Source organism: Cnephaeus nilssonii (genome assembly GCF_951640355.1).
Source record: "Cnephaeus nilssonii genome assembly, chromosome: 11".
Lineage (NCBI taxonomy): Eukaryota > Metazoa > Chordata > Mammalia > Chiroptera > Vespertilionidae > Cnephaeus > Cnephaeus nilssonii.
This window is the reverse complement of record NC_137082.1, coordinates 84,607,921-84,635,347: the sequence shown is the minus strand read 5'-3', so window position 1 is coordinate 84,635,347 and position 27,427 is coordinate 84,607,921. Positions and strand designations below refer to the sequence as shown.

Here is a 27,427-nt window from a genome sequence, read left to right as displayed (position 1 = left end):
TTCTCACCCTTATCTTCATAATGGATTTACTGCAGCTACTCAATGCATCACAGCTCTGACCTGGGAGTTGCTACTTACGAGGCCCCCTTTGCCTGGAACACCCTATACTCATGCCCAGTCCTATACTCATGCTCTCCGAAAGCAGCTCAGGGTGGAAGGCTCTCTCGGTTCCTTTTCTGCCCGTTCCCAATCCCCATGACACATATAGTCACATTAGGTTTCCTGTTTTTAGGTCCCAAAACAACCTACTCCTTTTCTGTAACTCTCACTCCACTTTCTGTCTTCCCTCCAGGCTATATGAGATAATGAGTTAGGGACTATCACTTTATAAACTTCCACAATTCCAGGCACTAGCCAAGTATGTGGAATATAACTGATGTGCTAATTTTCAGTGAATAAACAGGGAGGACAGATTCCATTTAGAAGAGGAATAATAAACGTGCTCTTTCTCTCTCTTGAGCAAGCCCATGCCTTTCCCCACCCTCTTCTTTCCCCAGGGCAAGCTCTCTCTCTCTTTGGAGCACACCCACCACTCTCCTCTTCTTCCCACAGGTATATTCTCTCTGCCTTTCCTTTTCCTAGGGCCCATTTTTTTGTCTCTGTAACTCCTTTCTGAGCCCATTCAGCCCAGCTGGCTCACCTTTTTTTTTTTTAAATTTTTTTTTTTTTTACCTCTGTGACTTTCTAAATAAACTTTCTCTTATAATTTGAGTTCCTTGCAGACAAGGCAAAGAAAGAAAAAAAAAGAAGAGGAGTAATATTTTCTATATAGTTACCATGGGCAGAAATAATACCAATAGGTAGATATTAAAGGGAAGGAGATTTCTTCTCAACACAGGGAAGAAAACTAACAATTGAGCTATAATGACTGAATATGAAATAAAAAGCAGAAATGTTGCCCGTCTGGCGTGGTTCAGACATAAACACAACCATCTACTGATGAGCTCCTAGAAGGAAGGGTTGTGCATTATTGTAGAGGACATACATTTCAGTTTGCCTCGGCCAGGTTCAGTTACTCCTCTTTTTCATTCCCTAAAGTGTCCTGGATTGAATATTACCCACTTTATATCCTCAGTGGCCAGTATAGTGGCACACACAAAGTAGATGATCAATAAAAGTTATTGAATAGAATGGATGAAAATTAGATGATAGCTTTGCTTCTAATATTCCATTCAAACCTGAAATGCTCTGTGATTTTGAGCATAAAAAACTGATTTCTGCGACTCTTTAAAAGGATATTTCATTGGGGGTTATTTATTTTTTATTAAATTTATTGGGGTGACATTGGTTAACATGAATATACAGGTTTCAGGTGTGGGTTTCTATGTTACAAGATCTGTATAATGCACCGTGTGCCCACCACCCAAAATCAGATCTCCTGTCACCATATAGTAGGACCCCCTTCTCCCTAAATTTTACAATAGGGAAAACAAGTGAAGCATTCACTGCAATGAAAAATACATTATCATTATAAAAATAACAGGAATGGACTACAACACAAGCTTCATTATGAGACTGTATGTTTCTCATGCCATAACCACAATACTCCCAATTTTCCTCATCATAACATCAATAAAAACTAAACATCTAAGCAATTCTTACTTTTCCAAAGGGCAACTTAATTTTTTCACATTTCTATGGAATCGCAAGGCTTGAATATCTTGTGTCTCTATTTTGGGAGGTAGAAGTCCTTGAAGACCAAGCATTTGTCGTTCTCGTAATGTAAATGCCATTCCCTAAAAAAAAAAGGAGTAAAAAAAGATTAAAAATTATTACTTACTGGGGTAGCAGTAGTGATGTCCCAGAAAATGTAATTTAAACATATATATATTTTAAAATCAGTGAGATATTTTTGCCCAGACTGTCAAAAATGTGTAAGATTGGTCATATCTAGTATTGGAGAGGGTGTGATAAAACAGTTACTCTCACATACATGCTGGAAATGTAAACTTATTTAGGCTTTGGGGAAGACAATTTTAAAGTAATCTTAACATTTTAAATACACATACTCGACAATAATGCAATTCTACTCTAGACAGCCATGCTAGATAAATATTCACACATAAAGAGGCATATACAAAGAGATTTGTTCTAGCACTATTTCAAGCTCTTTTGTCTATTATAAATTAAAACACCATCAATTATGGAACAGTTAGGGAACCCATAGTATTTCAATATCATGAAATACCATCACACTTAAATGTATATCTGTGTGTGTCATAGAAAGATCTCCCAGACACGCAGTTAAGAGAGAGAAAAAAAAAGGCAAGTTGCACATCAAAACACACTTACTGTAAACTGCATTATTTAGAAAACCCCCATAAAGTACATATACACAGATGCATCATACATTAGAAATGAAATCAACAAAATATGGTTTGAAAGAACATAAAACAAGCTGGTAAGACAGGCTACCCCAACTAGAAAGGAGTGAGGCTGAGTAGAAGGAGGAAGGAAGAAATGATACTTAAGAAAAAATTAACCTATGTCCTAAGAAAACTTTTGCAATTTCTGGTATTTAGCTATGGGTTAAATTCTTTGAATCAAAAGTGATGCCAGTGAAAATGCCAGAGAAAGGACTTCCAAAAGTCATTTCCTCCATAAAAAGCAATAAGAACACTGGACAACTGATCAGAATAAACTTCCTCAGATTTCTGGAAATAAACCAAAGACTTTAACTATAGCGAGCATTTATTCAAGAAAAACTGCTGAATTTCATCAAGACTAGCAAGCTTCGTGCCTTTTTAACTTGCCTTATTCACTCTCTCCTCACCAACTCCACAGCAGCCTCGAAAATAGCAATCACTGCCTGGCCAGTGTGGCTCAATGGTTAAGCACTGACCCAGGAACAAGAGGTCACCAGTAGGACTCCTAGTCAGGGCACATGCCCTGGTTGCAGGCTCCATCCCCAGTAGGGGGCGTGCAGGAGGCAGCCGATCAATGATGTTTCTCATCGATGTTTCTATCTCTCTCCCTTCCTCTCTCTCTAAAAATCAATAAAACATATATTTTTAAAAGTAATAACCTTAAAAAAAAAAAGAAAATAGCAATCACTGTGTAATAATCACTTTGAAAACCAGAGCCTGGCAGCCACTGGAGGATGGAAGGGGTTAGATTTTTCTAAAACTCCAGGGCTCTGTCATTCTTTGACCTGTCAGGTGGTTCCCTGGAAGAAACCTTTTGCAAGACTGCCTTTATTTGACTTGATTTGGAGCTCATCCAGTGTGAATAGCCTTTTCCTCAGAAGAGCTTGTTAAAAACAATAAGAGGCAATTATATAACATGGCAACTCCCTAAGTTGGGAGTAAACAGATGAGGCAAACAACAGACTAACCAAAAAGTAAAAAAAGGGCAAGCTGAGGAGCTCGATGCCTATGGAGGAGCTTTGAAAACCTTGGACTTATTCCTGAGCATCTAGCAGGCATGTGCATGAACTGTTTTCATGCCCAGGAAAGACTCAAGAAGGCTCGAAACTCCACCTCTGGCTAACCTTGAGGCTCTGCGTACGCAGAAAGTGAGGGCTGAGACAGAGTTGTAAACACCTTGGCTGAGTCCTGAAGCCAATGCCCCAACATGTTACACAGAGCCACTTGGCAAATAATGGAAGACTTATTGAGAATGTCAGTAAAGAGACAGAAAATATAAAAAAGGAACTAAACAAATTCTGGAGTTGAAAGTACAATAACTGAAATTTAAAAATTCACTTGAGGGCCCGGCCGGTATGGCTCAGTGGTTGAGCATCTGAACCAGGTGGTCATGGTTAGATCCCCAGTCAGGGCACATGCCCAGGCTTCGGCTCAATCCCCAGTAGGGGGCATGCAGGAGGCAGCCGATCAATGATTCTCTCTCATATTGATCGGTTTTTATTTCTCTCTCCCTCTCCCTTCCTCTCTGACATCAATAAAATACATATTTTTTAATTCACTAGAGGGGCTAGAGTCTAACAGATGAAAGAATCAACAAATTTTAAGACAGATCAACTGAGATTATCCAGTCTGAGAAAAAACATACACACATAATGATTAAATATGAACAGAGCCTCAGAGACCGGGATACCATCAAGAGTGCCAACATTTGAAAAACACGAGTCCCAGAAAGCCAGGGGAGAAAAAGAATATCTAAGAAATAATGGGCTAAAAACGTTTCAAATTTGATCAGAAACATTAACCCACATATCCAAGAAGCTCAACATCTCAAAAATTCAGAGATCTACACCTACACACATCAAACTGTCAAAAGACAAACACAAAAAGAGAAAACTGAAAGCAGGAAAGACTCAGTAGGCATACAGGGAATCCCCAGGAAGAGAAACAGCTAGTTTCTTTTTTTCCCTTTCTTTATTGATTAAGGCAGGGGTCCTCAAACTTTTTAAACAGGGGGCCAGTTCACTGTCCCTCAGACCGTTGGAGGGCCGGACTATAGTTAAAAAAAAAAACTATGAACAAATTCCTATGCACACTGCACATATCTTATTTTGAAGTAAAAAAACACCTCATGTGGCCCTCGGGCCATAGTTTGAGGACGCCTGGATTAAGGTAATACATGTGTCCTTATCCGCCCATTACCATCCTTCCCCCCCCCCCCCACACACACACACTCACGCCCTCATCCCCCTGGTGTCTGTGTCCATTGGTTAGGCTTATATGCATCATACAAGCTAGTTTCTTACCAGAAACCATGACAGCCATAAGGCAGTGCCTGACATGTTCAAAGTGCTGGAAAATGGCCTGCAAAACTGCATACTACAGTTTTAAAAGTAACTTTAAGAGGATCATGGCAAAATAAAAAAAGATGATATGTTAGCGTGGTAGAAATATGATTTTCCTTTTTTTATTTGTCATAACATTATTTGTGTAAAAGTAAGAATCACAATAAATATTTAGTTTTTCTCAAAGAACTAGCTCAGGAAATTAAAAGAAACAAAAATCCTCAAAACTGAGAACCATAAAACCAAAGCTCCAGAAACAAATTAGGAAGTGAAAACTTCCCAGAGGAAAAGATGCAGAGCTCAATTAAAAAAAATTAAAAATAGGAAGGTGAGTCAAATGAGCACGGGGAGAGGAGAAATCCAACCGTACACTTGTACAGCCCTTTAAATGTTTCAAAATGCTATTATTACTACATTATTTAGGTGAGAAAACTGAAACTTAGAGAGGTTTAAATGACTTTCCTAAGTTTCCTGGCTAGTAAATGGCAGAGCTCAAATTAGCATCTAGTCTGCACCATAATGATGTCCAATCCTTTAAAGTAGAAGGACTTCTAAAAAAATATTAAAAATTTCATATTCAAATTCATACAAACAGAAAATAAGTAGTGGTTACCAGGGCTAAGGAGGGAAGGGGGAAGTAGGGGAGGGCTGCTTAATGTGTACTGGGTTTCCATTTTGGTAGTAAAAAGTTTTGGAAATTGATAGTGGTTAACATATGCACAATACTGAATGTACTTAATGTCACCGAATTGCACATTTTTAAATTATGTTTAATTTACCATAATAAAAAGTTTTACAGAAATAATAACAGGTATACCTTAAGAAGACAGTGATTACAGACATACATTTGGTGGAGGGGGGCAAAAAAGGGAGAAAACAGGGGACATCTGTAATAACTCTCAACAATAAAATAATAAAAAGGATTAAGAATTCAGTATTGCCTTTAATTACTAGCTTATTAATCACAGCCAAAACATACTCTTAAAACAGTACTTACAAACATTTAAAAAGTCATTTAGACTACAAGGTTTGAAGCATGAACCTGACTTCTTTACGTGGTAAGTCCCCAAGGAGTTCATGACCCTCAAAATAGGAATCACTAGTCTATGTTCCTCCTTAAATATAAAACCACAACAAAAATCTCTTCCTGATGCTTACGAGATTTCCAGAAGTGGGTGGTCCTTCAATGAGGTAACCATACAGATGCTATTCCATCGTAGAGATTTCAAAAGGCTAGAGTATTAGAATTTATTTTCTTTACCAGTGGTTCTCAACCTTTCTAATGCCGCGACCCTTTAATACAGTTCCTCATGTTGTGGTGACCCCCAACCATAAAATTATTTTCGTTGCTACTTCATAACTGTAATTTTGCTACTGTTATGAATCGTAATGTAAATATCCTTTTTCCGATGGTCTTAGGCAACCCTGCTAGCGGTTCTCAACCTGTGGGTCGCAGGTTGAGAACTGCTGCTGTAGAGCCTAAGACCATCGGAAAACACAGATATTTACATTACGATTCATTAACAGTAGCAAAATTACAGTTATGAAGTAGCAACGAAAATTATTTTATGGTTGGGGGTCACCACAACATGAGGAACTGTATTAAAGGGTTACGGCATTAGAAAGGTTGAGAACCACTGATTTAGACTATCTTCCTCCTTAAAATTCATTCCCTGCAACATACTTTATAAATTTCTTACAACCCCCACAAAGTAGGTTTATATAGTTTCTATAATAAGAGAAAACCAACATATTTATCAAATGTTTACTATGCCCATGAAATTATAAAAGATACAAAGAATTTTTAAACGGTCCTTGCTCAAGAGGAACCAGAAATATAGGTAAAAAATACGAAGTCATGAAAATGTAAATACTATCAATTATTTCAACAGCAGCTTAAGACATGAGAAGAAGCACAAAGCCGACATCCAGATGACTTGCACAGGAAGAGGAAGACAGACACTGCTACATGGGTTAGAGAAGGGAGCAGTTATCCCAGTCCGTGGGGTGTGCAAAGGCTCTGCAGAACTGGGTTTTCAATGAGTTGCATCTTGAAGAACAAGTAAGATTTGTGGAGACGCGACAGAAACAAGAGAGGATTAGAATATTCCTCATTAAGCTTCATTTACTTCACTAACTGCTTGCTCAATTTTCATTCTAGCCAGGTACCAAAAATGCAAAGATAAAGTGCTCTGTGTGACCCTTAGTCAAATCCCCCTCTGTAGGCCCCAAAAGCTTCAAATCATACTATCCAATTATTGTCCCCCCACCCCATAAAAGAAAACAAATGGGACTGGCAAATTTCTTACTGTTTTAAAATAAATGACACCTTAATACGAACGCACCATTCTCGAAAGGTAAATTTCATATATTGCAATAAACCCATGTATCCTCTTGTAAGCTTCCTGTAAAAAATCTCATTCCAGAATTACATTTATTTACTATTTCATTTACTTACAATTGTTCCTAAAATATGGAGGCAATGTCCACTGAACCCAGCATGGATAAGGAATAAAGTCACAACTAGATCTCAATATTGCCCATCACTTCTGCCCCAAGAATGTAAAGGGAGTCAGAGGTCTCTGTCTTTTGAAGCAGCAGTGTGATTAATGGGCACAATCACTTGCGTGTAATGATTTGTGTCCAAAAAGCTGTGCGAAGGTGTGGCAGCATGAAATTTCATTTTACAATTTGACCCCATTTTCCAAGGGCCCATCTGATTGGTCCAGGATGAGTACTTGATCTAAACTGGGTAAATCTAAATATCCCACATCTGGTCAAAAGTCCTGGCTGGACTGCTATTCTGTGGGTTTTTCTGAGCTAGAACTAGGAAATAGCCAGTCCTTTCCTGGTGGTAGAAGTTGTGAGTTGAGAGGTATAACGCAGCCATGATTCTTGCCTTATGGAGAAAAGTGAAAAGTTCATGCAGAAAAAGCAAATACCTCCGAATAGTTTTATTGTAAAGCTACAAAACAGAAAAGTTTCACTTTATCAGTCTAAAATATATAAAATCAAACTGTTATTGGGACAAGAGACAAGGTATGTCACTAGTCATGTTACTAACCTTGTTTGTTCTTGGATTCAACATGAGTGGTTTGCCTTTCTCTTTTGTGTGTACATGCCGGCATGCCAGAGAACAAGGAGTGGCAACGACTCTTAACCGGGACAACATCTTTTCTTTCACCTGAGAAAAACAAAGCAAACAGTCAGACTTCAGTTCTCCAACATCTCCCATCCTCTCTAATAAAATGGTAATATGCAAATTAACCATCACTCCGCTACATAAGCCACGCCCACCAGCCAAGTCACGCCCACCAGCCAATCAGGGCAAGTATGCAAATTAACCCCAATCCAAGATGGCTACAGCCACAGAGAGCAAGGTTTCCCAGGTAACAGAGGAAGCCAAACTTTCCATAGCCGTTGCAGGCCTAAGCCTCCACTCAAGCTACAAAGTTTCAATTATAGAAGGTAAACAAATTCAAACAAATGGCGGCAGAATGGAGCTTGAGAGAGCAGGCCAGGGTTGCCGCCGGCAACAGGGGAAGCAAAGCTTTCTGCACACCCTGGCTGGGCTCACCCGCTTAAGGCTACAAAGTTTCAATTGTAGAAGGTGAATTAACTGCCACAGAAATGGCTGCCGGAGCCCCAGGCTTGGCTCCGCTCCAGGCTACAAAGTTTCAATTGTAGAAGGAAAATAAATTCCAGATACCAGGGCCTCCCCTTGGGTTGGCAGGGGGCGTGGCCGGCCTGCAAACCACCACAGGCCCCTCGCTCAGGCCGCCCCCCACCCCAAGGGAACCCCCACCCTTATCTGTGACACCCTTCAGGGCAAACCAGCTGGCCCCCACCCATGCACCAGGCCTCTATCCTATCTAATAAAAGAGTACTATGCAGATTGATCATCACTGCAACACACAATATAGCTGCCCCCATGTGGTCAAAGATCCTGCCCCCATGTGGACACAAGATGGCCACCACAAGATGGCCAGCAGGAGAGGGCAGTTGGGAGGCACCCGGCCTGCAAGGGAGGGCAGTTGTGAGGGACCCGGCCTCAAGGGAGGGCAGTTGTGAGGGACCAGGCTTGCAAGGGAGGGCAGTTGTGAGGGACCAGGCTTGCAAGGGAGGGAAGTTGGAGGTGATCAACCCTGAAGGAGAGGGCAGTTAGGGGTGACCAGGCTGGCAGAGGAGGGAAGTTGGGGGCAAACAGGCTGGCAGGGGAGCAGTTAAGCATCAACCAGGCTGGCAGCAGAGTGGTTAGGGGGTGATCAGGCTGGCAGGCAGAAGTGGTTAGGGGCAATCAGGAAGGCAGGCAGGCAGGCAAGCAGTTGGGAGCCAGCAGTCCTGGATTGTGAGAGGGATGTCCGACTGCCCGTTTAGGCCCGATCCCACCAGGATTGGGCCTAAACGGGCAGTCGGACATCCCTCCAGGAGTCCCAGATTGGAGAGGGTACAGGCTGGGCTGAGGGACAACCCCCCGCCGTGCACGAATTTCGTGCACCGGGCTTCTAGTCTCAAATAATTCAGTTCTCGACCAAGTTGTTCATGGAAAAAATGTCTCAGTTGTCAAACAAAACTTCAGTTCTCAACTTAATAACCCGTAATAAGCTTTAGTATTCTTGTTGATACCTGTATGATAAGTCCAGCATCACGCAGGTGACAAAGGAGAGAATTCAAGAATATGAATCAGTTTACCACTAAACCTTGCATTGTTAGCATCTCAGGAAATTGTGCTGTGAATATTTTCTAATGAAGAAAATGATTAGGTTTTCAAACAAATTGCTTCTCAAGCAGCATTCTGGAACGAATTAAGTTTGAGAACTGAGGTTCCACTATAAACCACGGCTGAGAGACATATTATAGAACTGCATGTAGTTCAGTTTTCAAAAACAGATTTAGAAAGCTTAACTTTATACATGTGAAAACTATTTTTCAAAATACATTTATGTTTCTATAGACTGTAATGGTTGCAAGAGTAATATTATGGTAAAGGCCGAGACTTACTTTTCCTGACAAGACTCTTAAATACTTGGATAATCATCGCTACTCTTAGGTATCTATTATAGTGTGCTAAACATTTGACCTTCTTCTAATCCACACAAGTGTGGCAAGGTATGTATCTCCCACTTATGAGAGAAAGGAATTGAGAGGTTAAGGAACAAGGTAGCACTGGCCAGGTGGCTCAGTTGGTTGGAGCATCATCTGTATACAAAATGGTTGTTAGATTCCTGGTCAGAGCACATACCTAGGTTTCAAGTTCGATCTCCAGTTGGGGCACGTACAGGAGGTAACCAAGTGAGATTTCTTCCTCACATCAATGATTCTCTCTGTCTCAAATCAATAAAATCAATAAAAATATATACTCAGGTGAGAATTAAAATTTTTTTTAAAAGGAAAGAAACAAGGTAACATTTAGTAAACAGTGAAGTGAGTTCCATGTGGGAGTTTAGCTTGAAGGTGAAAAGTAAATAATAGGAAAACCTGGACTATACACATTCAGAGGAAGAGAAGCTATCCAGATTCTTACCTTGACTTAGAATTTTAACCTACCGTAGTTAATGTTTAAATGTAATTAACTAAATTTTCTGTTCTTAGAAAACCTGTTATTTAATATTAAAAATTCATTCAAATTGGATTTTTGTCTTTTCACATCCATCCCAAACATGGGAATTTTTCAAAGTGGAAAACTGTACATAATACATTAAACTTTAAATATTTAATGATGGGAATATAATAGATTCTTCTGCATATCAATTCTACCACCAAAAATCAATTTGCAATTCATATTTATTATTTTAATCATTAGAAATCACTGCAATTGTCATACAATATGTTTTTTAATGAAATTTCTACTTGCTGAGAAATCTGTGGTCTGTATATGGGAATGTAGCAAAACCATTTACACCCTGGGATTTTTTAAAGTTAATTTTTAGGTGAAATTCACATAACATAAAAATAACCATTTTGAAGTGAATGATTCAAAGGGATCTAGAAAATCTATAATGTTGTGCAACCACCACCTCTATCTAGTTCCAAAATATTTTCATCATCCCAGAAGGAAACACCTATCCATTTAAGCAGTTTTCCTCCCTCCTCCAGTGCCTGCAACACCAATCTGCTTTCTATCTTTATGGACTTAACTATTCTAGATACTTCACATAAATGTGGTACCTAAATAAGGCCACAAAACCAAGAAATCATAAGCACATCAAGAATCACAAGAAATGGGGATGGGGGTGAGGTTTAAGGGTACAAACTTGCAACAAGTAGCAAGTAAGTTATAGAGATCTAACAGAGTATAGTGAATATAGACAATAATATTGTAGTATAATAGTCAAACTTGCTAAAAGACTACAACTTAATTATGCCAACCACCAAAATGAAATGATAATTATGCAGTGATAGAGGAGCTAATTATTGCTACAATGGCAATCATATTATAATATGTAAGTGTATTAAATTAACATGTACACCTTAAATTTACAGTGTTATATGTCAAATATATTTGATGAGACATAACTGCTTTTCTTAAAAAAATGTTAATGTCATGATGGACATGTTAAAAAAACAAAAATTCAACAGAGTAAATTTGAAGACTCTGACTTTATTAAATGACTAGTGGCTAAACCAGCAGTCGGACATTCCTCCTGCAATCCGGGACTGCTGGTTCCTAACCGATCACCTGCCTACCTGCCTGATTGCCCCTAACCACTCTGCCTGCCGGCCTGCTCACCCCCAACTGCCCCCCCCCCCCCGCCGGCCTGCTCGCCCCCAACTGCCCGCCCTGCAGACTTGATTACCCCCAACTGCCCCCCCACCGGCCTGATGACCCCCAACTGAACCCCACTGACAGCCTGCTTGCCCCCAACTGCCCCTCCCGCCGGCCCGATCACCCCCAACAGCCCCCCCCCCACCGGCCTGATCACCCCCAACTGCCATCCCATCCTGGCCTGATCACCCACAACTGCCCTCCCTTCTTGGCCCCTAACAGCCTCTATCTTGGCCCCACCACCAAGGCTTTGTCCAGAAGAACATCTGGAAGGACTCCCAGTCTAATTAGCATATTACCCTTTTATTAGTATAGATTATTAGTATAGATAGAGGCCTGGTGCTCGGGTGGGGGCCGGTTGGTTTGCCCTGAAGGGTGTCCCGGATCAGGGTGGGGGTTCCCTTGGGGGGCGGGGCAGCCTGGAAGAGGGGTCTGTGGTGGTTTGCATGCTGGCCATGCCCCCATTGGGGTGAGGGTCCCCACTGGGGACGGTGCCGGCCTGGGCGAGGGGCTGGGACAGTTTGCAGGCCAGCCACGCCCCCATGGGGTGAGGGTCCCTGCTGGGGAGGTGTGGCCAGCCTGGGTGAGGGGCTGAGGGTCATTTGCAGGCCCCTCCCTCAGCGGCTAGCCCGGGCGACCCAAGCCTCCAGTGCGCTCAGGCCGGCTCTGTGGCTGCCGCTCACAGGCCCCTCCTTCAGCAGCTGGCCAGGCGGGCGGGAAGCTTGGGTTGCCCCCTGGCGACAGAGAAAGCCAAGCTTCCTCTATCACCAGAGGGCGACCCAAGCCTCCCGCTCGCTCTGGCCTGCTCTGTGGCTGCCGCCCATAGGCCCCTCATTCAGTGGCCGGCCCAGGCAGGTGAGAACTTGGCTTCCTCCATCGCCGGGGGTGACCCAAACCTCCTGCCTGCTCCAACTGGCTCCATGGCTGCTGCCATCTTTGTCCCGCTAATTTGCATATTCCCTCCTGATTGGCTGTGGGCGTTGCAGAGTGATGGTCAATTACCATATTACTCTTTTATTAGATAGGATTCACCAAGCAGGCAGCATCCCACCCAGCAAACAAAAAAAATCTCTGAGGAGCTGTAGGAAGCACAAAGTTTCTAAAGGCTAAAAGGGGATGGGACAAGCAAGTCAGTCACCTTCCTTTGGGGAAAGGGCAGGGGGTCTATAATGCAGATCACCTCAGTAGTCCTAATCAGGAAATGCCATATTGACTGGTTAAAGGTCACAAACCTGGGAGAGATTGAAACTACAATAAAATCTTGATTTGCTGTTCTGGGGACAAGTGACTCTATTTTGTATCTGTCTATTTATTTATTTAAACAATTTCACCCATTTTGCTCAGAGTCTCAGCCTGAGAGATGTGATTAAAACTTAAGGCATTTGCACACTCTCAGCTACCACTATTCTGTAGTTCTCACAGCTTTTACTGATCCTGTGTGATTTTTTTTTTTCTTTTCTGATTCTCTATGGTATTCGCAGATCATGACTTCAGGTTCATTTTTTTTTTTCTTCTTCAATGGATTCCCATTAGTCAGATTTATTCCAATTAATAAAGATCAAGACCTCGAACAAGGCCCTCAAAAACCTTTTGTGACCTAGCTTTGACCTACATCTCTAGCCTTATATAGTAACATAATTTGATGCCATATTATCATTGTTTCAGTTCCTTTACTTAATCTTCAAAGCAGACAAAGGCCTTTTCACAACTTTTATTTGCAAGGACACCCCTTAACCCTCCTCTTCCTCTCCACCCACCTAATCTTTAAATCTTGCTTCTGCTTTCACTTCTCCAGGAAACCTTACCTAACCTCCTACTTTAAATTTTCATAGAAAACTATTTTATTATAAATAATTATAATTTTTATATTTTTGTATCATTAATTAATATCTGGCTTTAAAATTAGACTAAACTTCATAAAGATAGGACTTTGTCTATTTTTGTTTTTCAGTGCATCCCTTGCTTTTCTTTTTTTTCAGGTTCATTTTTAAGTTGGTTATTCTCTTCATTTCTTTTTTGATGTTCCAGGCTTAGGAAGATCATCTGTTTGGTGGTGAGCCACTGAGAACATGCACTTAAAGCCTCTGAGAGACTACAGTGTGCTGGGGTGATTACTATGATTACTGGGAGCAGGATAATTCCACTGTCTGGAGTGCACTTTGGAGCCAGTCATAGCCAGATATTTGAGGAAAGGAGAAGGCAGGATCCAGCCCAGTTTAAAGGTATATAACAAAACCTCAAAGACAATCAACGGGACTAGAAACTAGTATCTACAAAGGTACCAACATTATTTTTTTCTCTAGAATTCCTTTTTTTAAAACCAAAGATAATCACAGTAAAACTAATTTGTCTGCATTAAACTTGGCTTAATTAGTTAATATAAGTGCAGCAAAAATAGTGACTGATCATATAATCTCTTTCGAACACTGCTTTCTGGACCCTTTCATAAGGAATCTCAGACTGAACTCTCAAAGCCAATGGCTGGCCATCAGATTTGACCTGCAATACCATTTCAGTCAAAGCCTTGGTAATACAGCTATTCTTTTGGACTTCAAGTAACTGTTGATGCTCAGAACTAGTTTCCTTGAATTTTTTGGTGACTTGAGACTTAAAAAAAAAAAAAAAGTTATTGTTGAAAGTATTACAGGAGGCAACCAATAGATGGATCTCTCTTACATCAATGTTTCTCTCTCCCCCCACCCCCCAGTCTCTCTCTTAAATAAATAAATAAATAAATAAATAAATAAATAAATAAATGGAAAAAATATCCTCAGGTGAGGTTAAAAAAAAAATACTAGGAATAATAAGGGAAACAACTTGGAATACCAGGAAAGTAGAATACATGTTTTCAGTTATAGAAGGTAAATATGGAAATGCATATATAGGGAATCACGAGGAAAGTTGTAGGTATGTGAAAAAAAAATTATTATTATTTTTTTAAGCCTTGACCAGCCAGGGTTGAGGCACTGCTTCAGCAAGAGAGTAAGAAGCTGTTTTTATTTTATTTTTTAATATATTTTTATTGATTTCAGAAAGGAAGGAAGAGGGAGAGAGAGACAGAAACATCCATGATGAGAGAGAATCATGGATCGGCTGCCTCCTGCAAGTCCCCCACTGGGTATCGAGCCCACAACCCAGGCATGTGCCCTTGACCAGAATCGAACCTGGGACCTTTCAGTTCACAGGCTGATGCTCTATCCACTGAGCCAAACCAGCTAGGGCTGTGAAAAGAAATCTTGAGAAAGAAAATTTTGTGTATGATCAAGCTGGAATGTATTATAAGTTTTATTTTTAAAAAAATATATTTTATTGATTTTTCACAGAGAGGAAGGAAGAGGGATAGAGAGCTAGAAACATCGATGAGAGAGAGACATTGACCAGCTGCCTCCTGCACACCCCCCACCGGGGGATGTGCCCGCAACCAATGTACATGCCCTTGACCGGAATCGAACCTGGGACCTTCCAGTCCGCAGACCAATGCTCCATCCACTGAGCCACACCGGCTTTGGCTGTATTATAAGCTTTAATATCAACTGTGTACCTACATAAAATTAAAACTCAATGTTATTTCATCTGCTGAAAGGACAAAGTCTTCCTGTACAACTAGTATGTTATTGCTCTCTATCATCAGATCTTTGATTGCTTAGGTAAACCAAGTCTTAATATTAAAAAAGCAAAATTTGCCCAAGGGCATGTTCCTTGGTTGTGGGCTCGATCCCCAGTAGGAGGATCGAGCAGGAGGCAGCCAATCCATGATTCTCTCTCATCATTGAGGTTTCTCTCTCTCTCTCCCCCTTCCTCTCTGAAATCAATAAAAATATATTTTTAAAAAAGCAAAATTTTGCTAACAACTATTTAACTTTCTGTATTGTCTGTATTCTTTGTCATCATGATAATTAAGTATTGTTTCACAGTAACCTATGATCCTACTTGATCAAATGTTTTAAAACTTGTATGTTTAACAAATTCAAAAATTAGAGTATTTTTCTTAACCAGAAAAAACTTTTTCAGAAGGATCCCTGCACCATTTCAAAAAAGATCTATCTGTCTCCCTTTCCCCACTCTCTCTCTCACTCTCTTCCCTCTTACCTTCCTTCCTCCCTCCCTTCTTCCTGTTTTTTACTAAGGGGAAATTATTGTTATTGTTCTAAAAATTATACAAAATGTCTAAAAATCCACAATGTCCTGATACAACTTTTTCATTTATAATTCTAGCTGATATCTTAAAATGGTGTATTGCAGAGAAAAGCAAATTGTTTTGTCAATTCAGATCATATTTTTAAACTGGGTGAGGACTGTAGAACACTAAGGAAAAACTGGATTCGTAAAACTGCTAACAAAAGGATCAAGATCAATAAGAATATGGGACTGAATGAACTTAAGGATAATTATAATATCCATGACTTTATTTGAAATTATTACTGTTTTTTTTTTTAATCTTTGTTTTCCAGATATAAAGAAATTTTTTTTCTCCTAAACTACCTAAGACATACAGCAATTTGGTATTAGAGGCCCAGTGCACGAATTCGTGCACCAGTGGTGTCCCTGGGCCTGGCCTGCAGGATCAGGCCAAAACTGGCTCTCTGACATCCCCCAAGGGTTCCTGGATTGCAAGAGGGCACAGGCCAGGCCGAGGGATCCCACCGGTGCATGATTGGGACTGGGGAGGGACGCAGGAGGTTGGCCAGCCGGGTAAGGACCGTGGGAGGGCTCCAGGGTGTGTCCGGCCAGTCTCTCTCAGTCCCAATTGGCCGGACCCCAGCAGCAAGCTAACCTACCACTTGGAGCGTCTGCCCCCTTGTGGTCAGTGCACGTCATAGCGAGTGGTTGAGAGGCCTTAGCATATCATTAGCATATTACGCTTTGATTGGTTGAACAGACGACTGGATGACTGGACACTTAGCATATTAGGCTTTTATTATATAGGATAAGCAGAATTGAAACATTTATCTTTTCCTCCCTACCTGATCCCTCCAGAATTGGGGATTTCTTCATAAATGTGTATTCCCACTGTCATAGTTCAATATGTAAGCTCATTAAGAACCTGTTCTCCTTGCAACAGGACACAATTGGAAACAATGGATATATTACCAAGGCTCATGGTATTTTTTTTTTTTTAGAAAAACATGAATACTTCCAGACATGATTAGACAGCCTTAAGGAACAAAGACTGACTTAGGGAAGCCTAATTGGGGAAAACCGGTCTAGTACCTTATTTACAGAATTCACAAAAACCTTACCACATCAACTTTTGCATTCAGCATTCTCTGCTTTTGATATCCATTTAATTGAAGGAAATGAAATTAAACACAATATTTTACAACTGGAAAAGACAACTTCATAAGGACTCTTTACCAGCAAGATGGAAAGGACCATATTAGGTACACTCTTAACTAATCTGTGTGAGGCCATGTCTACAGATGTAGACTCTTGGATTCACGTTTCCCATTTAAAGAAAGCCTTTGCAGCCCAACCAGTTGGTTGAGCACACCCTACGCACTCAAAAGGCTGCTGGTTCAATTCCCAGTCAAGGCACATACCTGGGTTGCAGTGGGGTTCAATCCTGGTCAGAGTAACATATGGAAGGCAACCGATCAATGTTTCTCTCTCCCTTCCTCTAAGTACATCCTTGGGTGAGAATTAAAAACAAAACAAAAATCCCTTGTACCTAATTGGACTGTTGAACCAACAGAAGATTTGAAATTAAAAATTACTAGGAAGTGATGGAAACAATATCTGTTGTGGCAGCTAACCCAAAATTCTGGATCTACACCTTCATTTTTCCTTAATTTATTTCCTCTCTATCTTACAAATAATACGAGAGGGAAAGCATTTACCATAATAGTTACTGTTTCCTTTTTTCCCTTATATTTCTACCTGCAAAGATAACTCAACATTGGGCATTACCTTTAAACCTAGTTAACAAGTAAAAACATGCAGATGGTGGTAAACATTGTCAAGGGTGTTCAATGTCTGGCAATGTTAATCCCAGGAAAGGTGCCAGATTGGGAAGAAAACTTTTTCTTTAGGCAGGCATTGCAATGAATGAGTACACAATTAGAAACTTTATCATAAACCTTACAGGAATTTGCTGGAGCTATCACCAAAGTAAAAGCCTACTAGAAATACCATTAAATTATCTTACACTTGTGTTAGATAACAGAATTGCTCTTGACCATATCCCAGCTGAACAAGGTGGGGTTTGCTTTGTTGTTAATAACTCTTATACTAGGTGTACCGGTTAATAATGGCAGATTTTGTAATCAAAGAAAACACAATAATTTCAAGAGAAACATCAAAACTGCTTTATTCAAAGTAATGTCCATCGCTAGCTATACATTTCCCCTATCTTTCAGGTAATTCCAATAGAACTTTTCTCGTTTTGACGCAAACCATTCAGAGACCCAATTTTCCACTTCTTTGTATGTTTTGAAGTGCTGCTCAGAAAGTGCGTGTGCCATCGATCAGAACTAGTGGTAATCTGAAGGAGCAAGGTCTGGTGAATACAGCGGGTGGGTTAATACTTCCCAGGCAAGATCTTTTAATGTGTCTTTAACTGGTTTTGAAGTGTGTGATGGTGCATCATCATGAAGCAAAATTACTTTGCCGTGTCTTCTGGCACATTTTGGTCATTTCACGATCAAAGCGGGGTTCAAATTGATTATTTGTTGTCAGCAGCGATCAGTATTAACAGTTTCACCTGGTTTTAGAAGCTCATCATATACCACACCTTCCTGATCCCACCAAACGCAGAGCACTGTCTTCTTTCCGAAGCAATTTGGCCTTGCAGTTGATGTTGATGGTTGACCTGGATCAACCCATGATTTTGTGCGTTTGGGATTCTCAAAATAAATTCACTTTTCATCGCCAGGCATGATTTGATGCAAAAAAGACTTTCGTGCCATTGAAGCAACATTTTACTGATGACTTTTCGGTTTTCCATTTGTCTTTTGTTCAGTTGATGTGGTACCCATTTTCTTTCCTTTAAAATCTTTCCCATTGCTTGTAAATGATCAGAAATTGTTTGCTGAGCAATGTTTAATCTTTCTGCAAGTTGATTTTGAGTTTGACACGCATCTTCATCCAATAATGCTTGTAATTGTTGGTCTTCAAACTTTTTCGGTTGACCTGGGCGTTCTTTGTCTTTCACATCGAAATCATCACTTTTAAAGCATTTAAACCAGTATTCACAAGTATCTTGAGGTGGAGCATGTTCACCATAAACTTCCTGAAGTATTTAGCAGCACTTTTCTTCAAAATAATGAATTAAAATTTCCCGCAAAAGCTCTTTTTTTCGCATGAAATTCGACATTTTTAAGCGTAAAAATATCTGATGTTAACCTTCAGCAAATTTGACATATGAAGTTTTGAAGCTTGTTGTCAATACAACAAAATAGCATACATATCAAATCGCATATATATCAACATATGTGTAACTCCACCTATTGAAAAAAGTCCGCATTATTAACTGGTACACCTAGTAGAACTTGAATAAACATCTGGTGAAATACAGATGGAACTAGATAAAATCCGGCACAAGTCAAATGGTAAATACAGAACCTCATGATTTTTTGATATCCTTAGCTGGCTGCCTTGAGGTATTGCCTCCTGACCTAACATTTCATTTGTCATTATAGGAATTATTTTGTTATAAAATCTTGTTTTGTATAGCTTGATGCACCACTCAGGTAATGGTTTGCTCAACATTCTGAGATGATCACTAAGACCTATGAGACATTATATGAGAAACCTCAAGAAATGATAGATATTTGACCTGAAAGGAACATGACAGTAAAACCTTTAGTTCTGGTGCCCTTATTGCTCAGATGTGGCTCAAGGCTCCTAAGAAAACCACTTTCCCTCCTATGTGAAACATGACATACTAGGAATGAGCCTTCCTGGCAATGAGGGACCAACGATGCTTTTAATAACTAATCAGTGTTGCTTTCCAATGACTGATCAATGATGCTTTCAAGGAAAGAACTGATCAAAAGGGGAAAATGTGAAAAATATAAATGGAACCACTTTAAAAATGGAGTCGGTGCTGCCACTCCAGAGGAACTGCCTTGCATGTCTTACTCTTCAAACATTAGAGTGTTAAAACTGGGCAAAATAACCTTTGGACTGAGCCTAAAGCAGAACTGTATCCCAAACAACTGTTTGTACAGATAACAAGAGCAAACTTTATGACTAATGAACTGAAAATTAAAGACATTCTTTAGAATTAGCATCACTATGTTAGCTTACCTGCATCGATAGAAAGTCCTTCCTTCTTTATGTAATTGTTGCCCTTCCCTTTCTCACAAATACCCCTTGTCTTCGCCTCCTAATTGGAACACTATTTCGGTTTCTACTTGAATCAGTGCTTCCTAAATAACTAGTCATTTGGATCAAATAAATGTTTGTTGCCTTTCACTTTGGCCTTTTATTTTTAGGTTAACAGTTGTACCCTTTTATAATAAACTGGTAAACATAAGTAAAATGTATCCCTGAGTTCTCTAAGCCATTTTAGCAAATTATCCAATCTGAGGAGGGTGTTGTGGGAAGCCCTGGTTTGTAAGTGGCTGGTCTGAAGTATAGATCACAACTTAGGACTTGCGAATGGCATCTGCAGTGCGGGCAATCTTTTGGGACTGAGCCCTTAACTTGTAGAAAGTGAGGCTATCTCCAGACAGACAGTGACAGAATGCAGTTAAATTGTAGCATACCCTTGTCAGTGTCTGCTGAGAACTGGAGAATTGCTGGATGTGGGAAAAACACATTTGGTGGCCAGAAGAATTGCATTTGTGAGTAGGGAAAAGCAGTATTTTCTTTACGTAGTTAACTTAAAATCAACATTCTGATATATGAAATCTATTTTCAGCTCTGCTTAAAATTTTGCTTCTATCAAATACTGAATTTAGCCTGTATAATAAAGATAACACTATCTGTCAAATCTACCTCATAATTGTGATGATCAAATGAAAGATATGCAAAAAAGTATTCTAAAGATTTAAAAAGTAGTGTTATACCACTCAAATTATTATTTTATTACTAAGTGGTAAACAGTAAAATATAAAAGTATAGTTGATGCTTGAATAACACACCTAAATCCATGATGGATTTAAATCTGTGTATAAATGGACCCACATAGTTCAAATCTACGTTGTTCAAGGGTCAACTATATTTCTGACTCATGGTTGAGAACCTGTTTATGTGGAGGGCTGACTTGAGTTATATATGGATATTGACTGTGTGGTTAGTCAGTTCCCTTAACCCTCAAGTTATTCAAGTGTCATCTGTAAGTTTAATAGTGCCATTAGAACAAGCAGGCATAAACAAAAATAAATAAATAAATAACTTAAAAAAAAATCCCTACCAAAATTCAATCCAAGGACTGAAAGACAGACAGGTGGGCTTAGGACCAGCTGGAGACAAGATGAAATGGGAGAGAGGGGAGTCACACCTAACTCTTATGTTATATAGATACTAGTGGCCCCGTGCATGAATGCGTGCACATTGAAAGGAAATTAATTAGAAGAAATATTTTAATATCGCTATTCGCACTTTCTCTATAATAGAAGTATCAACCAAATTCATGATAGACAATGACAAGTGGAAACACATGCATGTGATTGGCGCCAGTGAGAGCTTTATATGTATTGCGCATGCGCAAGTCAACATAGTCTTTTATAGATATAGAATAAACTTGCTTAATTAGACCTGCTTTCTGGTGTAGCTAAACTTTTTCCAGCTCAGTGAAGCACCCCAACTTCTCTTACAGGTAATTGTAACAGAGGGCCACTAGTATCTATATAACATAAGAGTTAGGTGTGACTCCCCTCTCTCCCATTTCATCTTGTCTCCAGCTGGTCCTAAGCCCACTTGTCTGTCTTTCAGTCCTTGGATTGAATTTTGGTAGGGATTTTTTTTTAAGTTATTTATTTATTTATTTTTGTTTATGCCTGCTTGTTCTAACGGCACTATTAAACTTACAGATGACACTTGAATAACTTGAGGGTTAAGGGAACTGACTAACCACACAGTCAGCAACACAGCAGTAAATATCAACACGAAGCAGATTATTGTACATCATGCAGGGAGAACAAAGGGTAAAATATTTAACTGCAGCAGTGTTTGACTATATTCTGTGAAGTGAGAAAACCTGAAGTCATTTTCAAGGTCCACCATTCTTCTTTTCAGTCAGGTCAAGTTTCTAAATCTCCATTTTCTAGCTAATGAAAAGAAAACAGAATTCCACAGAGTCTCCTATCTACCCACTCCAGGACTTCTGTGAGGATCAAATGAGATGAGGCACGGGAAAATGCTTCACAGACATTTGGTTAAACTGTGAAATGTTGTCACCTGGCTATAAAGCAAGTCATGTTCCTGGGCTGAAGAAACTGCAAGGAGGCTAGTTGCTAGGGAGAGGAAGCTGGGTGCTGCTATATGATGTCATTACCCAGACGGACACTTAGCATATTAGCCTTATATATATATATATATATATAGACTAGAGGCCTGGTGCACGAAATTCATGCACAGGGGGAGGTGTCCCTCAGCCCAGCTTGCACCCTCTGCAATCTGGAACATCCCTCTCACAATCCAGGACTGCTGGCTCCCAACCACTTGCCTGCCTGCCTGCCTGATTGCCCCTAACCACTTCTGCTTGCTAGCCTGATCACCCCCTAACCACTCCTCTGCCAGCCTGATTGATCCCTAACTGCTCCCCTGCTGGCCCGATTGCCCCTAACTGCCCTCCACGGCTGGCCTGGTCACCCCTAACTGCCCTCCCCTGCCAGCCTGGTCACCACCAACTGCCCTCCCCTACAGGCCTGGTCGCCCCCAACTGCCCTCCCCTGTAGGCCTGGTTGCCCCTAACTGCCCTCCCCTGGAGGCCTGGTTGCCTCCAACTGCCCTCCCCTGCAGGCCTGGTCCCCCCCTCCCCAACTGCCCTCCCCTACAGACCTGGTTGCCCCTAACTGCCCTCCCCTGCAGGCCTGGTCACCCCCAACTGCCCTCCCCTGCAGGCCTGGTTGCCCCTAACTGCCCTCCCCTGGAGGCCTGGTCCCCCCCTCCCCAACTGCCCTCCCCTGCAGACCTGGTTGCCCCTAACTGCCCTCCCCTGCAGGCCTGGTCACCCCCAACTGCCCTCCCCTGCAGGCCTGGTTGCCCCTAACTGCCCTCCCCTGGAGGCCTGGTTGCCTCCAACTGCCCTCCCCTGCAGGCCTGGTCCCCCCAACTGCCCTCCCCTGCAGACCTGGTTGCCCCTAACTACCCTCCCTTGCAGGCCTGGTCGCCCCTAACTGCCCTCCCCTGCAGACCTGGTTGCCCCTAACTGCCCTCCCCTCCAGGCCTGGTCACCCCTAACTGCCCTCCCTTGCAGGCCTGGTTGCCCCTAACTGCCCTCCCATGCAGACCTGGTCCCCACCAACTGCCCTCCCCTGCAGGCCTGGTCCCCCCCAACTGCCCTCTCCTGCAGGCCTGGATGCCCCTAATTGCCCTCCCCTACAGGCCTGGTTGCCCCCAACTGCCCTCCCCTGCAGGCCTGGTCACCCCTAACCGCCCTCCCCTGCAGGCCTGGTTGCCCCCAACTGCCCTCCCCTGCTGGCCTGATTGCTCACAAGTGCCCTCCCCTGCCGGCCATCTTGTGGTGGCCGTCTTATGTGTTGGAGTGATGGTCAATTTGATTATTACTCTTTTATTAGATAGGATAGATGATGAAAAGAGAACTGTAAAAATGAGTGAAGTAAAAACAGGAAACCAAAAATGGTGGGACTTCTCATTCTGAATAAATATGTAAAATCAAGCTGCTTACTTGAGAGTTTCTTGGATATTGAGATATACCTGTAGTTTTCCCCCTGATGTGTCATTCCCAGTGCCTTGCCCTGGGGAGCAGTAGAACTTACTCTCTGAGTGCTGTTTATAAATTGGACTGGGACCAAAACTGCCATGCCACTGGCTGCTGGAGACTACTCCCCTGGCCCCCTCCCTACCTGAGGGGAGAAAGGAGAAGGTCAATACACTGGAGATGCAAATTAGAGAGAGGTCATGAATTGCTGCAGTGAGCACAAACTCTGCAGTCAGACAGACCTGAGTCCGAATCTGGACTCAGCAAATAACCAGCTTGGAATCAGCTGTGTCACTCAGGCAATCCCAGGTGCTCTCTGAATTGGTCTGTGACCAAATAAGAAAAACTAGGACAATGTAATATAGTTTTTCATAACACTAAATTTGTCTTTGTTTTCCTGTGGTAATTATGATGTTCCTACCTTTTCCTACCTTTTTGGTGGTAACAATGTCCTTTATTTTATGAAAGGATGGGGATGATAGATTGTAGTAATATTTAAATAGGTTCTTAACCTTAACAGAATTAGGTTTGTGATCTTATGTCTGGTCCTAATAGCCCCCTATACACAGACTTTCCTTTTTTTTTGACTTGCCCACGGAGTCCAAAAGTCTGGGAACTACTGACTTAGAAGTCTCACTTTCTCATCAATAAAATAGGAGATGGAAAACTCTTTTGCAGAGTTGGTGTGCAGTGATGATGACATATATAAAGCATCATCAGATAATAAAACACCTTCAGAGCTTTATTACCATAAAAAGCTTGACTACTTGACCTGAAGGTTTATTCAATAATATCCATATCCAGGCAGTCTAGCACAATCATCAAAAGCAAGCTCTGGGATCAAACAGCTGGATTTAAATCCTGGCTTTGCCAGTGCTAGCTCTGTGATCTTGAGTAAGTTACAATCTCATCACTCAAGTGGGGTTGATAAACAACAGGACCTACCAAATAGGGCTTTTATAAGATTTAATTTAGGTAATCCATGTAATATGCTTATCACAGTGCCCTCTAAGTGCTCTATACTTCTTAACTAAGCATCATTGTTAATATTATTAATAGGTGGTCAGAAGTGCTTTCTAAATGCTTGTTAGTTTCTGCATCAACATATTCTAATGTGAAGTCTATGTGTAATACTTTAAACAATAAAAAAAAAGAGGCTATGAGGATAATCAGGGTTAATATTTATTTAAACTATTTCAAATTAAATCCCCAGGTCAAGAATGAGAATTTGGATGACATACAGATGCAGGCATCATCAAATGTCATCCTAAACAATATCTAGAAAATCAATATTTTCATTGCTTTTGAAATTTGTTTATATTGATCAAAGGAGGTATAATATAGTTATATAATGAAAATGGTGATTTTCAAATAAAAGAGCGTTTAATAAAATAGCTACCTGTTTATAAAACCAAATGTAATTTTTATATTTAGTATGAATTTATTCCTCTAATATTTTCCTTAGTAAACTATAGGTTTTAGTGTTATTTATATTTTAAAATATGACTAAGTTTTTCTGAAATTCACCAACATTAAATTAGAATTTATTTTAGTTTATATAAGAGTTAATTTATAAAAGAAATTCTGTAATGATACATGGGTTTTTCCTTTATAAAATTTTAATGTGTTTTCTTATATTTAAAAAGACAAAAACATTATACATAAACACCTTCTAAGGGAGAAATTCATTAGCAGTTCTTTCACAGGAGTAACTATTGAGTGAGCATGTTTTAATTCTCAAGAGAATGAAGAATGTCAACAAAAGGATAGCCCAACATTTCCTATTAATGCATGGTAAAGGTTGTAACAGAATTTCTGGTCTCCATGTCTAACTTTAAGTCTTTATAACTACCATAAAACTGTCAGATATAGGTTATAAAATTAGAGCTCACAGTTGATTATTTAAATGTCCAATGTTAGAAGATACAGTTAAACTGTTTTTTCTGTATTTCTGCAAACCATGTAACATAGCAACATGTAACAACTAGTTATAGTAGTTATACAATAGATTATATATTTATCTTTTGTGTAACTACTATAACTAGCATGTGTATATATGTATGTATATATACACGTATGTAATTTCATAATAGATTATATATTTATCTTTTGTGTAACTATTACATGTATGTGTCGATGAATGAGTATATGTATATATATACACGAAACTATGTGTATACATGAAACAACTGTATCTTCTCTACCTTCCAGAATGCTTGGCAACTAAAGAGAAAAACTTTTGAGTAAAACATTGCCATTAATTTTACAGGGTTACGTAGGGACTAGAGCTATTATGTTAGATTACCGGGTTTGAACGCAGGTTTTGCCCTTTAAAACCTGTAATCTTGGGCAAGTTACTTAACCCTTCCTAACACTTAGTTTCTTCGTTTGTAAACTGGACAGAATAACAGTACTACCTCAAAGTGTAATTCGGAAACAATTCAGGTAGAGAACAATATGTGCTTCTATTGTTACCATCATCAATTGCAAAACTAAAAGAAGGGACTGCCGCAAGTATTATGAAACCAGATATGAAATGACTTCTGTAGGGAAGCACTTCTGTTGAGGTTTTATTATTTTGATTAGCCTCTCATGAAAGGGCAACACATATTTTCTAGAATTATCTTCGGAATCAAGAAAGTCAAATCCAAGACCACGAATGGGACCACACACAAGCCGAGATGGTTATCACCAGCGTCAAACGCCGACCAACCATGGTCCACAGATGCCATTTCATATGAATGGGCAGAACCGGTCCGATCTTAGAACTTTCCAGCCTGCAGCAAACTTCCTTTCAGCGAAGAACGAACACACGAACATGAACATGAACACACACACACACACACACACACACACAGCCGCCTAACTCACCCCGGCAGAAAAAGAGGTCACTTTGCCAAAGAGGTTTGCAGTCTCAGCATCGGTCTTCAAAGGGCGCGGGAGGAGGGAGCGATGCTCGCGTCCTGGAGGCCACAGGGCCTCCCTCGGGCGCGGGAAGAGGGTCGCCCAGGGACCAGCGAGTCGAGACACGGGGAAGTCACGCCCCCAAACCGGGCGCCGGGGAAGAGCGGCGGTCGGCCGGACTAGAGCTCCGCGGACCGGGCCGCTGCCCCCGCCCTCGGCGAACCCCTTCCCTGTACCCCGCCTCCCCAACCGCCAAGCGGGGACCTCGCCGGCCGCACGCGCAGAAGCCGGCGGCGGGTCAGGCTCGGCTCCCCGGGCCAGGCGGCAGGAGGCCGACGCCCGCTCGCCTCCCGGAGCCCCAGCCCGGCCCCGCCGCGCCAGGCCGCCCGCCGCCGCGTGCCGCCCGGAGCCTTACCCGACGTCTCGCTCCGCGACAGGTGGTGCTGCCGGCAGAGAGGCCGCGGACCTGGCCCCGCCCGGGCGATGATCAGCCTCGGCCCGGCCCTCCCCTTCGCCGGGTCTCACGCAGGCCGCGCCAGCTCAGGTGCGGGGCGGCGGGAGCGGCGAGCCCGGGAGCCGGCTGGCCCTGAAGTAACGTCGTGAGAGGACGGGATCCGGGAGCGGGAGGGACCCGGAGGAGGACCGGCGGGCCCCATGGGCGGAGACTGACGGGCGCGCGGGCCAATGCGGAGGCAGGACGTCGGCCCCGGGGGGCGGGGCTCCGCCTCGGGGCTCGGCGGCCGCGCGTTCCGTGCCTGCCCCGCAGCACCTTCCTGCGTGGGGACCCTCCGAGTTCCTGTTTGGAGGCCCAGCGCGCGCCCTGTGGACTTGGTCCCGAGGGACGTGAAGGGGGCCGTGTAGATGAGGACGAGTCCGGAGACGCAGGCGACGCCCGTCGCTCGACGACAGAATCCGAGGCTGGCTGGCTGGCTGCGGACCTCGCATCCCAGGGCGGGCGGGGTGGGGTTGTCGCTGGTGGTGGCTGCGCGGCCGCGCGAGAGGAGGCTCTGCGCCTGCGCGGGCGGGGCCGGCGCGGTCGGTGGGTACCAGTCTCCCAGCCCCGCCGGCGGAGGCGCGAGGAAGGCTGGGAGCTGGGGGCCGCCCTGGACAGCCGGCGGAGGGCGGGCGAGGATGGAGGACTTAGGAGGTGGATGCAGGTCCGGGAATGGAGAGGCGCCGGAGAGGGGACCCAGGAAGTGCGGAGCCTCTGCAGGGAGGA

At 42.0% G+C, this 27,427-nt stretch overlaps 1 protein-coding gene across 2 annotated transcripts in view; it reads right to left on the bottom strand.

Annotated features, from left to right (window-relative positions):
* The window catches only part of ME2 (malic enzyme 2), a 53,595-nt gene extending 26,486 nt beyond the window's left edge, over positions 1-27,109 (bottom strand). Inside the window, exons 1-4 of one of the 2 annotated variants that reach the window (XM_079783963.1) lie at positions 26,624-27,109; positions 9,951-10,032; positions 7,773-7,892; positions 1,603-1,736 (exon numbers count right to left, since the gene is read on the bottom strand). In XM_079783963.1, coding sequence (XP_079640089.1) covers positions 1,603-1,736; positions 7,773-7,880 — 242 coding nt within the window. In that variant the 5' untranslated portion in view covers positions 7,881-7,892; positions 9,951-10,032; positions 26,624-27,109. The remainder of the gene's footprint in view (positions 1-1,602; positions 1,737-7,772; positions 7,893-9,950; positions 10,033-26,623) is intronic. The other variant, XM_079783962.1, reaches the window with a different exon arrangement.
* Positions 27,110-27,427: the final 318 nt, after the last annotated feature.